Source organism: Corylus avellana, chromosome 2 (assembly GCF_965113065.1).
Source record: "Corylus avellana chromosome 2, dhCorAvel1.hap1.2, whole genome shotgun sequence".
Classification (NCBI taxonomy): Eukaryota; Viridiplantae; Streptophyta; class Magnoliopsida; order Fagales; family Betulaceae; genus Corylus; species Corylus avellana.
Window position 1 is genome coordinate 43,999,540 of NC_142491.1, and position 21,673 is coordinate 44,021,212.

The following is a 21,673-nucleotide window of genomic DNA, read 5'->3' on the forward strand; positions in this document are numbered from 1 at the left end:
GAGTTTATATTAAAATTGTATTACCATAGCATAATGATAAAAATACTTGAATACAAACAGTTTGCTATATTAATTGTACGCCATGACTTCATACGTATCATCTATGATGAATTTTATTGCAATTCATGTTGTAAACATATAAGTAGCACAATGAGTACCCACAACTAACTTCCTAACACATTAAATAAGACAAACTAATACAAAAGAAATAAGCATACATGCATGGAAATAAACGTTTTACACAGTTGACATCTATAGTAGTCTTGATGGAACTGCTTTTTCTTTTTTTAGTATCAAAGCCTCTCTCAAGCATTCCTCGATTAAGTTGGATTTTGCAGATTTTATGTACTCGAGTTTTCTTGTGAATTTCTCAATTTGATCGACAGCATTGTCTACTTGGTTTTCAACATAAAGACCAAAATGAGCATGTGTTACTCTCTTCAATCTATCAAAGGCAAACTCAATTTTAAATCCTGCAAATTGAACGATTTTCAAGCATCTCCACCAACCAAGAAGTATATCAATTGTGATGTCCACAACCTTGGTGTTTCTCATACGATCTATGCACTCACATAACATGCAAAAGTAGAGCGATCTCAGCTTATGACTTAATGTGGATTCGGCACCAACATCCCCATAGTTAGAAAGCAGGTGGTTTAAGATAGGGGCTAACCTCCGAGTAGTCATGTAATCCCCAACATTGACAACCTCTTCTTTCTTAATAGAAAAAAGATTCCAATCATAAGGAAACTTGTAACTCCAATCCTCATCATTTTCGACAAACTCCATGAAATCTGTACAAGCCTTGTCACAAAACATTATAATTTCCTCATGGTCATATGGCTCTATCCATCTAGCAGTAGTCATTTCCTTTATTCTATCCTCTAAAAGAACCACTTCATTTTCATTCTCGTCTTCTCTCAAAGTTTTTAAAACATCTTCCCATGTTAAAGTTAGCTCGAGTTGTTTTTTATCTTTCGTTTGCACCATCTCTTTTGCTGCGTCTTTGGTAATAACCTTACCAAACTGTCCTAGAGGATTTATCAACTCTACATCTCCATATTCTCCATTTAGCAATGATATTACCTACAAATAAAACCATAGACTATGAGTTAAGAGCATGAACTAATTGTACTTGATATATGAAAGAAAGTGCTAGTATTTGTATTAAAAAAGAAAATTAAAGTGCTACTCATATATATGAATTATACAATTTTTTCATGAGTAATGCTAGAAGTTCTTCATGTCTCTCTTGTGTTACTTCAAAACTGACGTGACTTTAAAATTACTATTAGATTTATAATAAATTACCATTAAATTTTGATTCAATAATGATTTTAAAAATTATATCAATTTTAGAGAGACACATGGACATGAGAAGAACTTCTAAAATTACTTTTGAAAGAATTGTATGACTCATCTATATATATATATATATATATATATACATGGTCAGTTAGCACTTTAATTTTCACAATCTACACCTACACTTTCTAGTGTTGAAAATGGTTAAGATTAGTTTTTTGAAAGCAAAATTTTAATTGAGTGTTCCCAATATAGCCTATAAATACAAAACATGTGTATTCCATGTTATTGGGCATATATATTGCATAGATTAAAAGGACTCCACTCATATTTTCAGAGAGTAAATATCCTAGAAATTTATTTTAATTTTAATTTCATTTTATTTAAATTTTAATTTTCAATTTTCAATTTTCAATTTTTTTACTTTTAAAACTTGAAATATTAAAAAAAAAAAAAAAGAAAAAAAAAAGAAAAAAGAAAAAAGAAGTTGAAATAAAAGATTCCACGTGCATCAGCTTACCTCAAAGATGAGGCATTTAATATCAGCAGCAAAGTGACACTGTATGCACTGATAAATGGGTAATAGTGGATCCGGCCTTTCTTCCTCACAAGCATCGCAATAGAATTCATCGTGTGTCTGATCATCTTCATGTTGAGCAGGAGAATTGGTAAGAATGAGGGGATGTATGTGGGATTTGTGTTTAATGGTAGATGGTAATGGACCACACGTATGATGGAGATTGAAATCACAATACAGACAACTGAAACCATATGATTCACAAGTGGATTTGCAAGCGCTGCAGTACTTGATCAGTAGTTCTTCATCACCTCTATAATTCTTTCTAATAATATTGTGGTTGAATTGAAGAAGGTGATCGTGGCCTTCGTATGTTATGGCAGGCATTATGACCCTAGTGCATTCTCTGTGCAAGCGAAATCTGCAATTCGTATACTCACAAACATAGGCGACTTGGTGCAGGTACCGGATATCATTGCGACAGGCATTACATCGAACAACAACATCCTCCAGGGGATTTCGGGGTTTTAGGGTGAGAGGGTGGTATGGATGAAAGGGATGGAAAATCTGTTGCGGCAACTTAAAACACGATCGATGGAGAAAGTAGCGACATGGGAAGCAACCATAGGTCGGGTCGGAGCAGTATGTTCCACACACGCGGCAGCTAATGCGATCGCCAGGCATGTTCTCCAAGGGTAACAATGGATGCTCATGGTGGGTAAAATGTACAGGAACTGGCTCGCCCGTTTCTTCTATTGCTGGCCTTATAAAAGCGCACTTAACATCAAAGTTGACGTTGCAGCCCTTTTTGCAGCGGAAGGTGAAGCCCCCACAAATTTTGCGACAAGCTTTACACCCAAACATGCCGTGCTTTAGGTATACTAGGGAAAGAGGGTATGGGTGAGGGTGAAGAAGTGGGTTGTGCAACTCCTGCGGTAGCTTTGCACATGATTTGTGCAGGTTGAAGTCGCAATCAGATTCCCTGCAACTGTAGATCATCACACCTTCATCGCAGTGTTCATAGCATGCTTTGCATAAAACCTTATCTTCTCTCTTCTTTTCACTCAGCGATAACACATGATGGTGATTGAAATGCTTAATAATCTCCATCTCTCTGTCTTTCTCTCTAGGTATGTTTTGACCCCAAATCAATCAGAGATTTTTATTTTTTTTTCTCATGATCTTAGAAATAGAGAGTGATCTTCAACATTTTTCTTACAATTATATATAATGCCAGACTGAAGAATTAGATAAATCAAAAAGAAAAAAGATAGCGCAAAAGCTGTGCGTGGCCCACCACGGTCACCCTTTGGCTACTTAATTTACTCCTTTTTCTTTTCTGGAGAGAGGGAGAAACGGGCAAGTTACGATGATTTCACATGGATGGTCATTGGTCATGGTACCCCATAAATAAGTACAATGCCACAATTCCATGGTCATTGGTTGTGGTACCCTATAACACCTGCATGTTTACATCTGTGCTCACAGTGTAAACATGCATGCAGGTGATGTGTGAAAATGGTTTTTTATTTGATGACTTTTCGTTTTTTTCGTTTTTTCTATTCGTTTTATATGATGACTTTGGGAGTCAAAAAGCTTCTCTCAACTTTACTTTTACTCGACACGGTTTGTTGAAAATTAGGGAAACAAAACTGGATTTTCAACACGGGTTGTTGAAAATTATTTTTATAAATAATTGTACCTCATTGGAAAACTATAGTATAATTAATGATATTCTTATAACTTTTTTATAATAATAATTATTATTTTTTTGACATGTCCACATAAGAGTGAGAGGAGGGATTCGAACTAGTGACCTCCATTTCATAAGGCGTGGTTCCTAACCGATTGAACTATCCTTTAGGGACAATTACTTTATAATTTACTGGCACATGTCAGCATATGATTAGAACTATATTGCTCACTAATTTTTTCCCTTTTTTTTTTTAATATCCTCCAATTACATGTTGACACATGCCAACAAATTGTAAAATAGTTATATTCCGATTGTAGACATTTTTTCTACTCAAAGACTACTATTATTTTCCAACATTTTCATGTTGTACGTGTTTTGGTTTTATTAGGATATTCTAAAAAGTTATTAAATTTAGAGTAATCTTATATATATCACAACAATATCTTATTACGTGGATATGGTAGGGTTTAGTAGTTATTGGACATTATTTTCTGAATTTCCTATACAAAAAGTGGACGGGGATCACTCCATATAGCATCACTTTATATGAATCTTGTCCCAATCATTCTTCTTAATTTCCAATCGGTTCATGATCCTTAGTCACGGGAACGAAGCACAGGAATGGAGACAAAAATTACTATGAGAAGGAGTCGGGGGCAAAATATTTTACTACTAGGAACTAATACCTTATAATTTTTTATTTTTTTATACCTTAAAAATTGTATTTTTTTAGGAATTGAGGGGGCATGGCCTATGCTACTAGCTAGTCCCCCCTTCCCTCGTCCGTGCTCAGTCACTCCATCTAATGAACTCTAATGAATTTCGTCCGTGTCCCCCGTCAGCGGGCTGCTTGCTGTAAGGAATTGTTCCCAAAAAATATCATTAATGCCTAGAAGTACAGGGATGTCATCAAGCCAGGCTTCCACATTACTTTCTGGAGAGATAGCATCACTTTCTATGGGCCTCGTCTCATCCAAAACAGCAGACATCGGATCCACATGACTTCGGTTCTCATGAGTCTCAGACCCCACAAAGGTTCATGTCTGGGAATTCTGCACTGTTTTCTGGTATGATTCCTTGCATTTCAGTGAAGTCAGGCAAAATAGTCTCTTCTTGCATTTTGTCAAACTATTCAAGAATGAATAGAATCAAGGAAAACAGAGCATGTTGTATGTGGAAGAAGAACAGAAGGAGAAGAAGAAAGAAGAAGCAAGTAGATGGAGCAGAGAAGAAGAGAAGTTCTTCATTATCATAATAAACTCGCATGAATTACAAGCAGAAGCAAGAAAGCTTATATACAAGCTTCCAATGAAGCAACTGAAACTGTGAAAACAGTTTAACAACTTGAACTTAAAAACTAACTAACTTACTCAACAGAAAAGCTAGTTTATTTAGTTTATACACGTGTTAAAACTCCCCCTCAAGATGGATGTGAAGGATGATAAATATCCTTTACAAACATTTTGGATAGCAATCTGTAAAAGTCCTTGAAACCAAGGCTTTTAGTAAAGATATCAGCTAGTTGATTATGGGAATTAACATGAAGAGTGCGAATGAGTCCAAGTTGTATTTGCTCACGAACTAGATGACAATCAATTTCGATGTGCTTGGTCCTTTCATGATAAACCGGATTTGCAGCAATATGAAGAGCTGATTGGCTGTCACAAAACAAAAGAGCAGCCTGTGGATGAGGAATTCTGAAATCCTTGAGAAGAGAAGTCAGCCACATCAACTCACAACATGTGGAAGCAAGAGCTCGATATTCTGCCTCAGCAGATGATCTTGACACTGTGTGCTGTTTCTTAGACTTCCAAGACACAAGTGAATCACCAAGAAACACACAAAAACCAGTGATAGACCTTCTAGTATCTAAACAACCTGCCCAATCTGAATCTGAAAAAGCCTTAAGATGAAAATCTGATTTGGCAGAGAAAAGAAGGCCTTGAGCAGGAGAATTTTTCAAGTATCTCAGGACTCGATGAGCAGCATCTAGATGAGGTTGCCGTGGCTTGTCCATAAACTGACTCAATATTTGAACTGAGAAAGCTAAGTCTGGTCTTGTAATTGTCAAATAAAGTAGCCTGCCAACTAACCTTCTGTAGCTTGTGGAATCTGAAAGGAGATCACCTTCATCCTTTGAGAGTTTCAAATTTTGTTCCATAGGAAATTTAACAGGTTTAGCAGCCAATAAACCTGAATCCTCTAGGATTTCAAGAGCATACTTTCGTTGGCAAAGAGAAAGTCCTTCTATAGACCTAGCTATTTCAAGACCGAGAAAGTATTTTAAAGGCCCTAAATCCTTCAACTTAAATCTCTCATTCAAAAGAGAGATGAAAGAGGACACTGCCTGTGGATCATTGCTTGCAATAGCTACATCATCAACATAAACTAACAAAGCAATAAAGGAAGATCCTTTGAGTTGAGTGAACAGGGAGTAATCTGCCTTGGACTGTGTAAAACCAAGCTGAATCAATGCAGTGGAAAATTTTGAAAACCACTGTCTAGAGGCCTGCTTCAATCCATACAAGGATTTAGTTAATCTACAAACCTTTGTCTCCCCCTTAGTGCCAAAACCAGGAGGCATAGACATGTACACTTCTTCATCTAAATCCCCATGCAAAAATGCATTGTTTACATCTAATTGATGTAAAACCCAATCCTTTGCTGCAGCAAGTGCCAGAAAACATCTAACCGTAGTCATCTTAGCAACAGGTGAAAAGGTCTCATGAAAATCCAACCCTTCACATTGAGTATACCCTTTGGCTACCAACCTAGCCTTGTATCTTTCAATGCTTCCATCAGATTTGTACTTCACTTTATAAACCCATTTGCAACCAATAGGATGTTTATCAGAAGGCAAATCAGTGACTACCCAAGTTTTATTTTCCTCCAAAGCCTTAATCTCAGCTTTCATAGCCTCACACCAAAGTGGATTCTTAACAGCTTGATGATAAAATTTAGGCTCAGGTTGAGATGAAATGGAAAGACAGAAATGCTTATGAGAAGAAGACAGGTTATCATAAGAAATGAAATTGGACAATGGATAAGGTTTACCTGAGTTGTCAACATTTGAAGCCGATTGAGGTGAACAAGTAGAAACCAGTTTACAATGATAATCTTGCAAGTAACTAGGTTTGTGTTTGATCCTATCTGACCTTCTAAGAATAGGAGAAGGTGCAGAACTAGGAACCTGGAAAATGGTGTCTGCAGAAGGAGAAAATGAGTTGTTTGCAGAATCAGAATGTGAAGTTGTGTCTGCAGAAGGAGAAGTGAAAATTTCTGCAGATTTAGAATGAATAGGTAAAATGATGTCTGCAGAATCAGAATGGGAAGATAATGTATCTGCAGAATTGTGGTTTGGTGATGGAACAATAGGAGGTGGTTGGATGTTTGATGGTATGGAATCAAAGAATTCTGTGTCAGGAGACATTGGAAAAGAAATAGAAGGTGAAACAGTATCATGCATATGCATTGAAGGTGAGGGATGACCTAGAGAAGAAGCGTAAGGAAATATGGTTTCATGAAATATGGCATTTCGAGAAATGAAAACAGAATGAGTATGAAGATTATAAAACTTATGTCCTTTCATGCCATATGGATAACCTATGAAAATGCAAGGTGTAGCTCTTGGATCAAACTTTGTTCTATTTCTAGACAAAGTTGAAACATAAGCTAAACATCCAAACACTTTGAGGTGTGAATAAGATGGCACAACAGAAAATAATAGTTCATGTGAAGATTTATTGGATAGAAGGGGTGTTGGAATTCTATTGATAATATGAGCTGCAGTTAAAACACAATCTGCCCAAAAAGGTAAAGGAAGGTTGGACTGAAATCTTAAGGATCTAGCTACATTCAAAAGATGTTGATGTTTTCTTTCAACCACAGAATTTTGTTGTGGGGTTTCTACACAACTTAGTTGATGAATAATGCCTTGGGCAGAAAAGAAGTCTCTCATGTGAAATTCAGTACCATTGTCGGATCTGATGCATTTGATTTTAGTTTGAAACTGAGTTTGAACCATATTAGAAAAGGATTGTATGATGGAAGAAGTTTGAGACTTACGTTGCATCAAATGGACCCAAGTGAACCGTGTGTAATCATCTACAATGGTGAGAAAAAATCTGGATCCATTAAGGGAATTGGTGGCCATAGGACCCCATACATCACAATGAAGTAAATCAAAAGCAGACTTTGAAAAAGAACTACTAACAGGAAATGGTAATTTGTGTTGTTTAGCCAATGGACAAATTGGACAAACCGAATCTTGTTTACAAGAAATAGAGGGAACAATATTTTGTATCAACCTTATTCTAGACTGAGAAGGATGCCCCAATCTGTAATGCCACAGATCACATGAGGGGTCCTTTATGGAATTAAAAGACAAATGTTTGACAAAAGAAGGAATACAAGGAACTGAAACAGATGCATTGGCTGAAACCTTGTTTGCTTGCATCAAATAGAACAAACCAGCAACTTCTTCACCCACCCCAATCGTTCTCCAATTGTGTAAACTCTGTATAAAACAATATCCAGCAAGAAATATAAGGCAACAGTGTAATGACTTTATGAGTTTACTAGCTGAAATCAAATTGAAAGTGAAAGAAGGAACACACAAAACTCCAGTTAGTGTAAGAGTTTCTGAAATTGTAACAGTACCAATGTGTGTGACAGTAGCTATGGAACCATTAGGTAGTTTAACATGAGTGGATACAGTAGCAGTGATGGTGGTAAACATAGATGAACAACTGATCATGTGATCAGTTGCTCCAGTGTCGATAATCCAAGATTTATTTTTCTGTTTTGAATGAGAAGCTATATTATCATATGCAGAAAAAACAGAATACTTAGGATTGAGTATACCTGAATTACCAACAACAGAGTTGGCAGATGATTGAGGGTATTGATGCTGATTTAGTAGATTCATCAGTTGTTGACATTGAGCAGAAATCATGGACAACTGATTACCACTCAACTGAGGACTGCTCAACTGAGAAGAATTATTCAACTGAATGGAATTGCTCAACTGAGGAGGATGAGAAATAGGACCACTAAGGTCAGTTCCTTGCAATTGCACTTGATTGGCTGAATGTGACACTGGTCTGGTTCGAGTGAGCTTAAAACCAGGTGGATAACCATGAATTTTGTAGCATTTTTCAATAGTGTGACCAGCTACTCCACAATGTGAACACATGGGACGATCTCTCCTATAGTTTTGCTTAAAAAACCTAGGCCCTGGTGAAGTTTTGGTCATATATGCAACAGGTTCAGGATGAATTGAAGGAGAAGGTTTGGACAAGGTTGATTTAGTCATGAAGGCAGAGGAAGTATCATGACTAATGGAACTCACACATATTTCTCTTTGTTTTTCTTCTTGAATGATAAGAGAAAAAACCTTATTAATTGAAGGAAGAGGAGATGTTAATAGAATCTGAGCTCTAACAGCAGAAAAAGAATCATTCAAGCCCATCAAAAACTGTAAGACACGTTCTTGATTAAAGAGTTCAAGAATAGATTGCATATGACCACAATGGCAGCAATTGCACATAGAGATAGGCCTGTAATTATTTAATTCTTCCCAAAGAGTTTTGATGCGAGTATAGTACTGACTTACAGTGGAATTCTCCTGAGCAACCACTGAAATAGCTTTCTGCAACTGAAAAATCCGAGGACCATTCCTTTGAGAATATCTATCTTTGAGATCCAGCCACATATCTTCGGAAGAAGTGATGTAAATCACAGTAGGATAGATTTCTTTGGAAACTGAGTTCAAGATCCATGAAACTACAAGATCATTACAACGAACCCATGCATGGTAATAACTCTCAAAAATGGATGGTTTTGGCAGTGAACCATCAATGAAACACAACTTGTTCTTTGCACTCAAAGCAACAAGCATAGCACGGCTCCAAGTGCTATAATTCTCTCCGGTGAGTGGCTGAGGAACCAATAAAAGTCCAGGATTATCACCACTTTGAAGAAAGAGTGGGCTAGATGGATCAATGGGACGAGTATTTTCGAAAGGATCAAAGAAAGGATTGTTAGAAAGATTATGGTTGTGTGGTTGATTTTCTGCCAGTGAAGCAGAGAATACAGGGGAAATGTTTGGTGAAAATTCAGATGGAATGTTTGCATGAGCGGAAGATGGTGAACAATCTGCCATTGGAGATGGACCAGAATATGCAAAGAAATCACAGTTTGTGATTATGGCTCTGATACCATGTCAAACTATTCAAGAATGAATAGAATCAAGGAAAACAGAGCATGTTGTATGTGGAAGAAGAACAGAAGGAGAAGAAGAAAGAAGAAGCAAGTAGATGGAGCAGAGAAGAAGAGAAGTTCTTCATTATCATAATAAACTCGCATGAATTACAAGCAGAAGCAAGAAAGCTTATATACAAGCTTCCAATGAAGCAACTGAAACTGTGAAAACAGTTTAACAACTTGAACTTAAAAACTAACTAACTTACTCAACAGAAAAGCTAGTTTATTTAGTTTATACACGTGTTAAAACATTTCAATGAATTTTGCTTTCACAATATAACATAGTAACATACAGTCAATTTTTCTACCAGTCTCGATCCAGCACAGGCATCCATCATTTTTTTTGTAGGGTGGTAGTAAAAAAGGCACACATCATAGTCCTTATTTGACTTTGATTTAATTTTGACCAATTTCCTTCACCCTTTTAAGAGCCAACGTAAGTACAATTTAACATACCCAGTATTTAAATTGCAACCAATTACAAACAACTATCAAACAAAGAATTGCATTCTAAAGCTCCTTTTGTTTCACAGGAAATTAATCACCTTCTGGAAAATATTTTTCATAACTTCAATGTTTGATGATCAAGAAAATTAATATTTGGGTCAGCAGAAAATAACCCCTGGGCTCTTGTAAAAGTGGGGGTATATACTCTCCTGTTGTATTGAATACACCTTTATGATGGTAATTAACAGGAATGCTCTTATCTAACTGTTAATCATGTTGCTTATGACCTTAATTTTCTTCTTTTTTGAAATTTGTTTGATCATTGTCTAATTATTAGACAGCCTGTACAGATCTACCTGTTTCCATTCATGTTGTCTTTGGGCCAAGATGGTGGCCTTGAGATCTGGCCTAGGACATGTCGTTTAACAATGACTATATATTTGGTATCATTATCACATTAAATTTTAGCTAATTGTTGTTCTTCTTAGACATTTACTTTTAATATTTCCAGTAATTGTAATATCACTAGTTGACAAGATCAGTGAAGTTGCTTAAATAAATTTGCTCCTGAATATTAATTTCTCATTACCTGTTTGCAGGCGTGTTTTCTGTTGTTGATCTATGGAATCGTTGTGATTATTATCATCATAGTCCTTGTAAATTGAACAACAAATCAGTTGTCTTAATTCGAATTCAATTTTCAGGCATGGCCTCCTAGTCCTAGTGGTGTTCCTTAGCCGCTCGCTTATCAAAGTCTAATTACACAGCATATAAGGTAGTTGACACCTTCTCAATACTATACAGAAGACCAATTATTTGGAGCTTGTATCCTCTTTGCAAGGCTATTTATTGGAAATCATGCAAAGTAAATGATTACCCTGTTATTACTAATAAAAGTTGGAATTTCTTCCATCTCCTTCTCTTGTGTGTGTAAATGATTGTTTTTACATTTTCATTGTTTATCCAAACTCTCGTCATGTTTTTTTTGTCTCAACAACAGCGAAATCATTAACTCGGTCTTGAACATTGTAATAATAAAAAAAAATTGATCTCATCTTCATTGTAGAAGGAAATGAAATTTAACTTTGCAGGCAAACAGATACTCAAAATGCTGATAGCAAATTAACAAGTTTTAATCATATTATTTTTACTTGAACTATTGGGGACTTATCATGGACTCTCAAGAAATGCAGCAGCAAAATCTGCACTATTTAAGAAGAAAGCTAACAGAAATTCAGCAACAATGCAACAAAGAAACAAGACTAAAATCACCAAATCCAGAGTGTGAGGAATTATCTCTGGCATGATAATTCACTCGAGGGAAATTCTAAAACTGCCGAGTAAAATCCATAAAAGAAAAAGTAGGGAAACAAATTGCTCTTCACCTGAGCAGATGAACGAAGGCTCTGATAAAAATAAACGTTTTAACACTGTTGACATCTATAGTAGCCTACATGGAACTGCTTTTTCTTTTTTCAGTGCCGAAGCCTCTCTCAAGCATTCCTCGATGAAGTTGGATTTTGCAGATTTTATGTACTCGAGTTTTCTTGTACATTTCTCAATTTGATCAACAGCATTGTCGTCAACTTGCTTTTCAACATAAAGACCCAAATGAGCATGTGTTACTCTCTTCAATCTATCAAAGGCAAACTCAATTTTAAATCCTGCAAATTGCACGATTTTCAAGCATCTCAACCAATTGAGAAGTATACCAATTGTGATATCCACAACCTTGGCGTTTCTCATACAATCTATGCACTCGCATAACATGCAAAAGTAGAGTGATCTCAAGTTAGGACTTAATGTGGATTCGGCACCAATATCCCCATGGTTAGAAAGCAGGCAGTTTAAGATAGGGGCTAACCTCCGAGTAGTCATGTAATCCCCAACATTCACAACCTCTTCTTTCTTAATAGGAAAAAGATCCCAATTTTCCTTATAAGTCTGATGCCCATCATGTCCGACAAACTCCAAGAAATCTGTACAAGCCTTGTCACAAAACATTATAATTTCCTCAAGGTCCTTTGGCTCTGTCCATCTAGCAGTAGTTATTTCCTTTATTCTATCCTCTAAAAGAACCACTTCCCTATCGGCTTCTCTCAAAGTTTTTAAAACATCTTTACAGGTTAAAGTTGGCTCGAGTTGGTTTTTATCTTCCGTTTGCACCATCTCTTTTGCCGCGTCTTTGGTAATAACCTTACCAAACTGTCTTAGAGGATTTATCAACTCTACATCTCCATATTCTCCATTTAGCGATGATATTACCTACAAATCAACCATAGACTTTGAATTAAGAGCATGAACTAATTGTAAAATGAAAATCTTGATATATAAAAGTATTGAACCAAGCCCACATGACGTCAAATTACACAATTACTAGTATTTGCATTAAAAAATAAAATTAATTAAAGTGCTACTCATGATATATATGAATCATACAATTTTTTCCTGAGTAATGCTAGAAGTCCTACTGTGTTTCTCTTGTGTTACTCTCAAATTGACGTGACTTTAAAATTACTATTACATCTATAATAAATTATTATTAAATTTTGATCAAATGATAATTTTAAAAATTATGTCAATTTTGAAAGAACACAAGATAAACATGAAAAGAACTTCTACTTCTAGCATTACTCATGAAAGAATTATATGACTCCTCTATATATATATATATATATATGTGTGTGTGTGTGTGTGTGAATTACAAAGCATGTGTATTCCATATTATTGGGCATATATATTGCATAGATTAAAAGGAATCCAGTCATATTTTCAAAGAGTAAAGATCCTAGAAGGTTATTATTATTTATTTTATTTTTTTAACTTTTAAATCTTGAAATAATAAAATAAAATAAAAAATCTTGAAATTAATATAAAATTCCACGTGCATCAGCTTATAATTACCTCAGAGATGACGCATTTAATATAATACAGCAAAGTGACATTGTATGCACCGATAAATGCGTAATAGTGGATCCGGCCTTTCTTCCTCGCAAGCATCGCAATAGAATTCATTGTGTGTCTCGATCATCTTCATGTTGAGCAGGAGAATTGGCAAGAATGAGGGGATGTATGTGGGATTTGTGTTTAATGGTATATGGTAATGGACCACACGTATGATGGAGATTGAAATGTGCTCGAGTATTCTTGTACATTTCTCAATTTGATTGACAGCATTGTCTACTTGCCTTTCAACATAAAGACCAAAATGAGCATGTGTAACTCTCTTCAAACGATCAAAGACAAACTCAATTTTAAATCCAGCAAATTGCAAGATTTTCAAGCATTTCCACCAACCGAAAAGTATATCAATTGTGATACCCACAACTTTGGTGTTTCTCATACGATAAATACACTCACATAACATGCAAAAGTAAAATGATCTCAACTTAGGACTTGATGTGGATTCGGCATCAATATCCCCGTGGTTAGAAAGCAAGTGGTTTAAGATAGGGATTAGCCTCCGAGTAGTCATGTAATCCCCAACATTCTTAATAGAAAAAAGATCCCAATCATAAGAAAAGTTGCAACTCCAATCCTCATCTGGCTCATCATGTTCGAGTTACTACATGAAGTGTGTACAAAATCTTCATCTCTCTCGTCTTTCTCTAGGTTTTAACACAAAATCACTCGCCAAAAAGAAATAAAGAGTGATCTAATATGAGGTGCCTCTTCAACATTTTTCTTACAATTATAATTATTATGTCAGTACTGAAAAATGATTTATCAAAAAGATAAAGATAGAGCAGAAGCTGTGCAGGGTTGGTTCCCACACCTTTTTCTGCTGTTTTTAGTCCACATGCGTGCACCTTCTCTGGATCTCTCTCTCAATTATAGATGAGAAAGGAAGAAACGGACGAGTGGGGAAAACAAAACAGGAAAAGGTTCGATAATCGTGTCCCCCTACTATAAAACTAGGCAGATCCACACTAAAAATGATAAAAATTTCTTTCAAATTTAGTTGGAAAAAAAAAAAAGAAAAAAATCCTTCAACTCAAAAATATATGTGATAATTGCATGTTCTAAATGCAAATGTTAGTTCAATAGATTGGGAAGGAAGAATCCAACTCAACTTAGAGAAAAATTGTCCCAACGTACTAAAATTGTTTGTTCAATATTATCTAATTTCTTTGCAATGCTACAGTACTGTTCAGCAATTCAAGACCAGTTCTAGGAACAAGCTTTTAAAACAAAATATGCAGAAATTTATAGAATGAGTTCAAAAATTGGACTCCCCTGTTTCTTGTATTGCATTTATGTCTTTTTCTGATGTCATTGCCATACCATTATTATCTTATCCCTCATTTCAGCAGAACATTAATTAATTTTGAAAGATGTATATAACAAACATCAAAAGACATAAAATAGGTACAAGTAATTTTGAAACTATATAAATGATGAAAGAGTAAAGAGTTCATAATTTACAACCAGTGTTAGACATTTATAATGATTTTAAATTTTGGAGGTCTCTAACTTAATTTCTAAAACATTGGCTCTCGTATTCTACATTATTTTAACCGTCACTACTTTTTAACAAACAATAAATTCAATTTTTCTCCCAAACATATTCGCGTGCATGATAGTGAATAACTCCCCAGTAATTGCAGGGTACAGCAGAATTAATACTCCAAAGTTCAGGTCTTTTTACGAGGTAACCAGCCCTAAGCCGAACAAATTTGTTTTTGCTATATCAACCAATGGGTGTAGTTGTAAGAATTGTAAAAGAGTTGTAGATGTAGCATTATTCATATATTTTTAAGCTAATATGAAGCATATGTTTCAAGTAAATAAGTGACAAACAAAGTTTTCTTCTAAATTAAGTTAAAGGAAAAAAAAAATTAATGTAATCTATGAAACTGATGTCTTTAGAGCATGCAATTTTCACATAAATTTGTGAAACTCATTTAAAAATGCATCTATTGTAAAATATGCCTTTGTGAAAAAGAATGGATAGGATCCAAAATGGAAATAAACAATTTTATAGTCAATATTTTATTTTGTGGTATCTAATAGTGTACATAAAGTCACATATCATTTAAAATTTTTAAATGACATTAAATTCAAAAAAATAAAATAAAATGGCTAACGAAATGGAGAGGATCCTGCCCATTTTAAGAATAGGTCTCTCGAGCCCTAAAACAGTTCCTAACGAGGGGTTGGACATGTCAACATATGTACATAATAATTATGTAGATGTATTGAGTAGAAACAAGCAATCAATTGCAAGATGAATATATAATAACTTATATGAACCTCATGAAAGTTGGTATGAGAATATCGTATACTGTAAACTGCTACGTGTAAATTCTAAAAGTTAAGATAAATGAACTTTGAGAAGAGTTGTGCCTGAAACGACACATGGACGTGATAAAACAAACTAATGAAAACTATATTTGAATAAGAGGACAATAAAAGCATGATTTATCACCGGCCTGTTCTGAGAATGAAGAGAGAGGATATAATTAACCAAAAACACTTATAGTAATCCAAGACCTGCTTTCCCTCCCTGCAATATCGAAACCTCTCTCAAGCATTCCTCGATTAAGCTGGATTTTATAGATGTTATGAACTTGCGTTTCTCTTTTAGTGCCTCGATATCTCTATCAAGTTGAGCAAGAGCCTTGCTTCCTTGATTTTTACCATAAAGACCAAAATGAGCAAGTGCAACTCTCTTCAAATGATCAAAGGCAAATTGAATTCTAAATCCCGCTAACTTTGAGGTTTCCAAGCTTGCCCACCAGTTGAGAAGATCTTTTTTGGTGATATCCACAACTTTGGTATGTATCATGCTATAAATGCAGTCACATAACATGAGGAAGAAATAAAGTTTCACCTTTGGACTTAAGTTGGACTGAGCACTAACATCCCCGTATTTGGAAAGCAAGCCCTTCAAGATAGGGGCCAACTTTCGAGTAATCTTGTAATCCTCAATATCGACAACCTCTTCTTTTGGAAGCAGCGTATAGCAAAACTTGAAATTCGAAATCTGAACATCTTCCTTTGTATCTCGAAATTCTATTGGAATCTCTAAGCCAATATCAGCAAATTTCATGAATTGTGTGTATGCCTCGTCACCCTTGAAAGGAACTTCTCTGTATTCCCAATCTATTGAAGTAATTGTTTCCCATTTCCAACTCGTAGCCTGTGGAAGAGACCTAGCACTAAGAAAAGCATTACTCAATTCCTTTTTCTCCGCTTCACTCAAAGAATTAAAAATATCAGACAAGGTTAAAGCCGGGTTGATCACGAGTTGTTCTTGTTTCTCGCGAATCAGATTTCCAAACTGTCCAAAAGGATTCCTCAGCTCCACATCTCCACGTTCTCCCTTTAGCGATGATAATACCTGAGAACCAACCAAAGATTTGAGTCACGCGCGAACATGAACCGATTGTAAAATGTTTGTAAGAGGAAATCATAGTGGTACCAAATTATTAAACCAAACTTGGATGAGATGAACTTAAATGGCACAAACCTGTATTTAATTATTTCCCTTTAAGTTATTATTTTAACTTTGAAATCTAAGATTTGATATATGAGTTTGCTTAAGCACCTCTGAGATGACGCAAGAAATTTCGGCGACAAAATGACACTCCTTGCAATAATAAATGGGCAATAATCGGTCTACTCTTTGTTCCTCACAAGCATCACAATAGAATTCGTCAGGCTCGCAATCCTTTTCATCTTCAATGGGACAAATTGTAAGGATAAGGGGATCAATGTGGGATTGGTGTTGAATGGTAGATGGTAATGGACCACACGTAAGATGGAGATTGAAATCACATGCCAGATCTAGACATCTGAAAGCGTATGATTCACTAATAGTGGAATTGCAAGCGCTGCACTTGATCAGTTCATCAACTATATTGTCCCTGAATTGTAGAAGGTGATCGTGGCCTTCGTATGTTATGGCAGGCATTATCACACTAGCGCATTCTGCGCCCAAGCAAAAGAAAGTCGTATTGTTACAGTACTCAGAAAAGTAGGCGAAGTGGTTGGCCATGGCCATATCCTCGCGACAGGCATTGCATTTAACACTAGTAACATCAACATCATCATCATCTTCATCATCTTCATCATCATCATCCTTGATGCGTTGTACGGTGACATGGTGGTATCTATAATCACGATCATGCTTCTTGATGCGTTTTAGGGTGAGAGGGTGGTATGGATGAAATGGATGGAAAACCTCTTTCGGCAACTTAAAACACGATGGATGGAGAAAGAAGCCACATGGGAGGCAACCATAGATCATCGGGTCCGAGCGGTTTGTTTTACATAACTCGCAGGTAAAGCGACCGGCAGTTATGTTCTTCAAGGCTACCAATGGATGCTGGCGGTGGCTAAAATGTGTACCAACAACAACTGCCTCCTCCCCTTCTACCGCTGGCCATATAAAAGCGCACTTAACATCAAGGTCGACGTCGCACTTGTCGCAGCGGAAGCTGAAGCCCGAGCGAAAGTACCCACAAGCATCACAGCTAAACCGGCCGTGTTTTGGTCGCACTAGGGAAAGAGGGTGTGGGTGAAGGAGGGGGTTGTGCAACTCCTGCGGTAGCTTTGCACATGATTCGTGCAGGTTGAACCTACAGAAATATGTCCTGCAACTGTAGATCAGACCTTCATCGCAGTCTTCTTGGCATGCGACGCATTCAACCTCCTCTTCTCTCTTCTTTTCACTCAGCGATAACATATGCTCGTGACTGAAATGCTCAATCTCCATCTCTGTCTTTCTCTAGGTTTTCACCCAAATCACGAAAAATAAATAATAGAGAGTAGAGTGATCTAATTATATTAAGAAGTGCCTCTTCAACATTTTTCTTACAATTATTATATATAATCACAGAGTGAAGAATTAGAGAATTAAAATAATTTATATATATTTTCAACAAACTCCATTTCAAGCTCTCTCGATTATAGATGAGAGAGGGAGAAACGGACAAGTGATGATGACTCCACAAGGACGAGACCATTGGCCCCTGCGGAAAATGATTAGGGGGGAAAATATATGTTTACTCCCCTGTTTGTTACATCTCATTTGCATTTATCTCCTAAATTATTATTTCCAATACTTATCCTCCTTTCAACTATTCTTTTCTTTTTAATAGACACCCTACGATGATCCATAAATCTACTCAACCAACCAATCATAGGTAGCCGGCCAGGGATACTTTCAAGAATCGATCTGGCTTACCTGCTTTTATTATAATATATAACAGCAAACTGTTTTAAAAGAGATGGACGGTGACCAAACTTTAGACAAGTGGAAGAAGTAAAGTTTCACTCTTGGACTTAACTTGGACTCGGCACCAACATCCCCATGTTTGGAAAGCTACCCCTTTAGGATTAATAGGATAGGTACCAGCTTTCGAGTAACCATCTAATCTCCAATATTGACATCCTGCTCTTCTTCAGGAGGTTGCTTATACATAAACATAAAATCTGAAATCACTTTAAAAAAATCAGTATTTAGTGACTTCGGTTTGGTGACGTACGTGTTATTTGTGACATGGGTCACGGGACATTAACTCTCCGGTCCAGAATTGGATTTAGTGACCTGTCAATTTGGCACATGTCACCAATTAGTGACGTTTGAAATTACACACGTCATCATCTACAAGGGTGACGTTTGTCATTTTGGCAGGTCACCAAATGGGTGACATTTCAAATGTGACACATCATCGACTTTGATGACGTGTCAAGATTGATACGTCATCAAAGTCGATGACGTATCACATTTGGCACGTCACCAAAATGGGTAATGTGTCAAGCTTGGCACATCATCGACTTAGATGACGTTGGACGATTGGCACGTCACCCATTTTGGTGACGTGTATATCTTGACACGTCACCAATGTAGTGACGTGCCATAGTTTTTCCAAAATTGTTTTTTTCCACCCCATATTTATTTTTGATTTTTTTTGGGTCGTTTTACTTGATAATCCATTAACTAAACATCAATAATCCACTATAAAGATTCATAAAGAATTATACCATATAAAGATTTTATTAAGAAAGACTAATACATTGTAATTCGTGGAAGGAAATGTTAATATAATAACATAATTGCCATGATTCGTATATTGTATCTCTCTAAATAAAACTAAAGCTTGAGTAGTTTTTAATTATGGCCATATTCAATATTAGTTACCCAAATGATTTTAAAGATGTGTCATGTGTGCCAAGTGAGAGAGTGTTAGAATAAATCTTATAAGGTGTGTCACACATGTCACATATATATATGTATATAGCATATAATATTAATGGAGTTTTTATTAAACTAAAACTCTTGGGTAATTAATGTACATTTAACTACTAAAGGTGAAAATGTGTTTTATTTTTCACCAAATGTTGTCTCCCTTGATGGAAGGAAGCAACGCAAGATAAATGAATAGGGATCTTGGCCTATATAAAAATAAGCATGTGATTTTCCATCCGTCACAACTATGAACGTGAGAAACATATAAGCTAAAAACTCTTATCTACCACTTTCCAACATATTACGAGGGTTATAAGATTGGTTCTATAATTACAAATTAAGAGTTTAAAATTGTAAATTCAACAAATGTTCAAGTTTGGATTTCTAGATTACTTAATTAAAGTACTTAAACAACAATGCCCAGAGATTAATATTTTTGTTTAATGTTTATATGTTAAATATTCTCCCAAATTCTTACGCCTTCCACGTATTTGTAAGCAAAAATTTAAAAATCAATTGTTTTTGGCACAAACCGAATTAAAGCAGCATGAGCACATCTTCCACAGTCTTTCTTTTCTTTTTTTACTAGCTAATGGTTCACACATCATCACGGGGCACATCTTTGTTTTTTTAATTATGGTTTGTTGGAGAGCATTTAAAAATTAACACGCAGTAATAATGGTTCACGCATCACGTGGGCAAATATTCCTCAACCTTTATATATTCTGTCTTTTTAAGCAAACTTTTTTAAAAAAAAATTAATTCCATGCATGTGCAGGTTTTCACGTTATTTTAAGCAAAAAATTAAAAATAAAATTTGTCTCCCATGTCTCACGTACAGTGCAGTCAAGTTAAATGAAACGCACAATTTAACTAAAACGAACAGTTTAACTAAAAATAGAGAGATGGCAGCATTACAAAATAGCCACTTGATGCATTCCTCCTCAAAACTCTATCATTCCTCCTCATCTTACTTTTCATGTGAAAAAATCTATCATACTTCTCTTAACGAAAAGATATATTAAATGTTATACATCAGTACATTATTCAACATGAACTTTTTTTTTAGGAGTAACTTCAGTGAAGACCCCTGAACCCCCCTAAACTTTAAAATCTCTCAATTTGGTTATCTGAACTTTCAATTGCTCTCAATGTGGACCTTCCATCAGATTTTAAACGTTACATAACGTTTATACCCCTGACTTTTGTATAAAATTCCAACTTTACCCTTAATTCCAAAACCTTTTTTTATTTTTTTTAAAAAATGAAAATCAAGGATATTTTGGTCTTTTTTGGTATTTCTAACGGCTAAAATTGACGGAAGGGTTCAAATTGATTGCAATTGAAAGTTCAGGACACTAAATTGAGAGATTTTGAAGTTTATGGGGAGTTTGTCAAATCGGGTGGAAGCTCAAGGGTTTTCAGTGAAGTTACCCATTTTTTTAAAGTGTATTGAACATGTTAAATTTAAATTTGGCCAACCCTTGATTTTTTTTTTTTTTGCTGGTAGTCTTAGGTTTTTTATAGAAGTTTTAGTATTTTTGTTTTTATTTTACTAATGGTAGTTTCGTCATTAGAGGAACATTGACAATGTTTTGTAATTTGGAGAGGACATTATCACAATTAAAAGTTTGAGAGGACATTGTCAATTAGATGGTAGTTTGAGATGGGTATATGTACTTCTCCCTATATGTTTACTCTCCCATTACATATCATTTGCATTTATCTCATAAATTATTATTTCTCATACTTATTAGCTTTTCTAACTATTATTATTTTTAAAATTGACACCCTCTGATGATCCAGAAATTTAAGCAACCAAATTCACAGCAAGGAATGCCTGAAATCAGATCGAGCTATAGCTCTCATATATATTCAACACCTCCAAATCCAATATCTAAGTCAGGGAGGTGAGATATTCTGTCAAGAATTGGGCCTCAAATAATAATATAATAGGGGGGCCTAAAAGAAAGAAGGGCCTACACAAATAAGCACAAAGCAAAAATAAAAAATAAATAAATAAAAGTTACGTCAAAAAAAATTCATCTGTGCGTATAATAACTTCGGAATTTATTGTTCGTGGGATCTCGTGTAGGTTCAGAAAATTCACCTGGGTTTTATCATTGTTTTTATTCTGTTCATACGCATTGGGATTATATATAATGACATTCAACATGAACAAAAAGTGGGGAAAACAAAACAGGAAAATGATCTACAATCGTGTCCTCCCTTGGTATAACTAGGCAGA

At 35.5% G+C, this 21,673-nt stretch overlaps 2 protein-coding genes across 2 annotated transcripts; both read right to left on the reverse strand.

Moving 5' to 3' along the window:
- Positions 1–252: 252 nt before the first annotated feature.
- Positions 253–2,932, reverse strand: LOC148587772 (uncharacterized). The gene is made up of 2 exons (XM_088512813.1): positions 1,826–2,932; positions 253–1,086 (listed from the first exon to the last, which is right to left on the reverse strand). The coding sequence occupies exons 1-2, from the start codon at positions 2,930–2,932 to the stop codon at positions 253–255; spliced, it is 1,941 nt and encodes a 646-aa protein (XP_088368939.1).
- A 5,041-nt stretch (positions 2,933–7,973) lies between these two features.
- LOC148587773 (uncharacterized) lies at positions 7,974–10,023 on the reverse strand. Its single transcript, XM_088512814.1, has 3 exons — positions 8,782–10,023; positions 8,135–8,736; positions 7,974–8,034 (listed from the first exon to the last, which is right to left on the reverse strand). The coding sequence occupies exons 1-3, from the start codon at positions 9,679–9,681 to the stop codon at positions 7,974–7,976; spliced, it is 1,563 nt and encodes a 520-aa protein (XP_088368940.1). The 5' UTR covers positions 9,682–10,023.
- Positions 10,024–21,673: the final 11,650 nt, after the last annotated feature.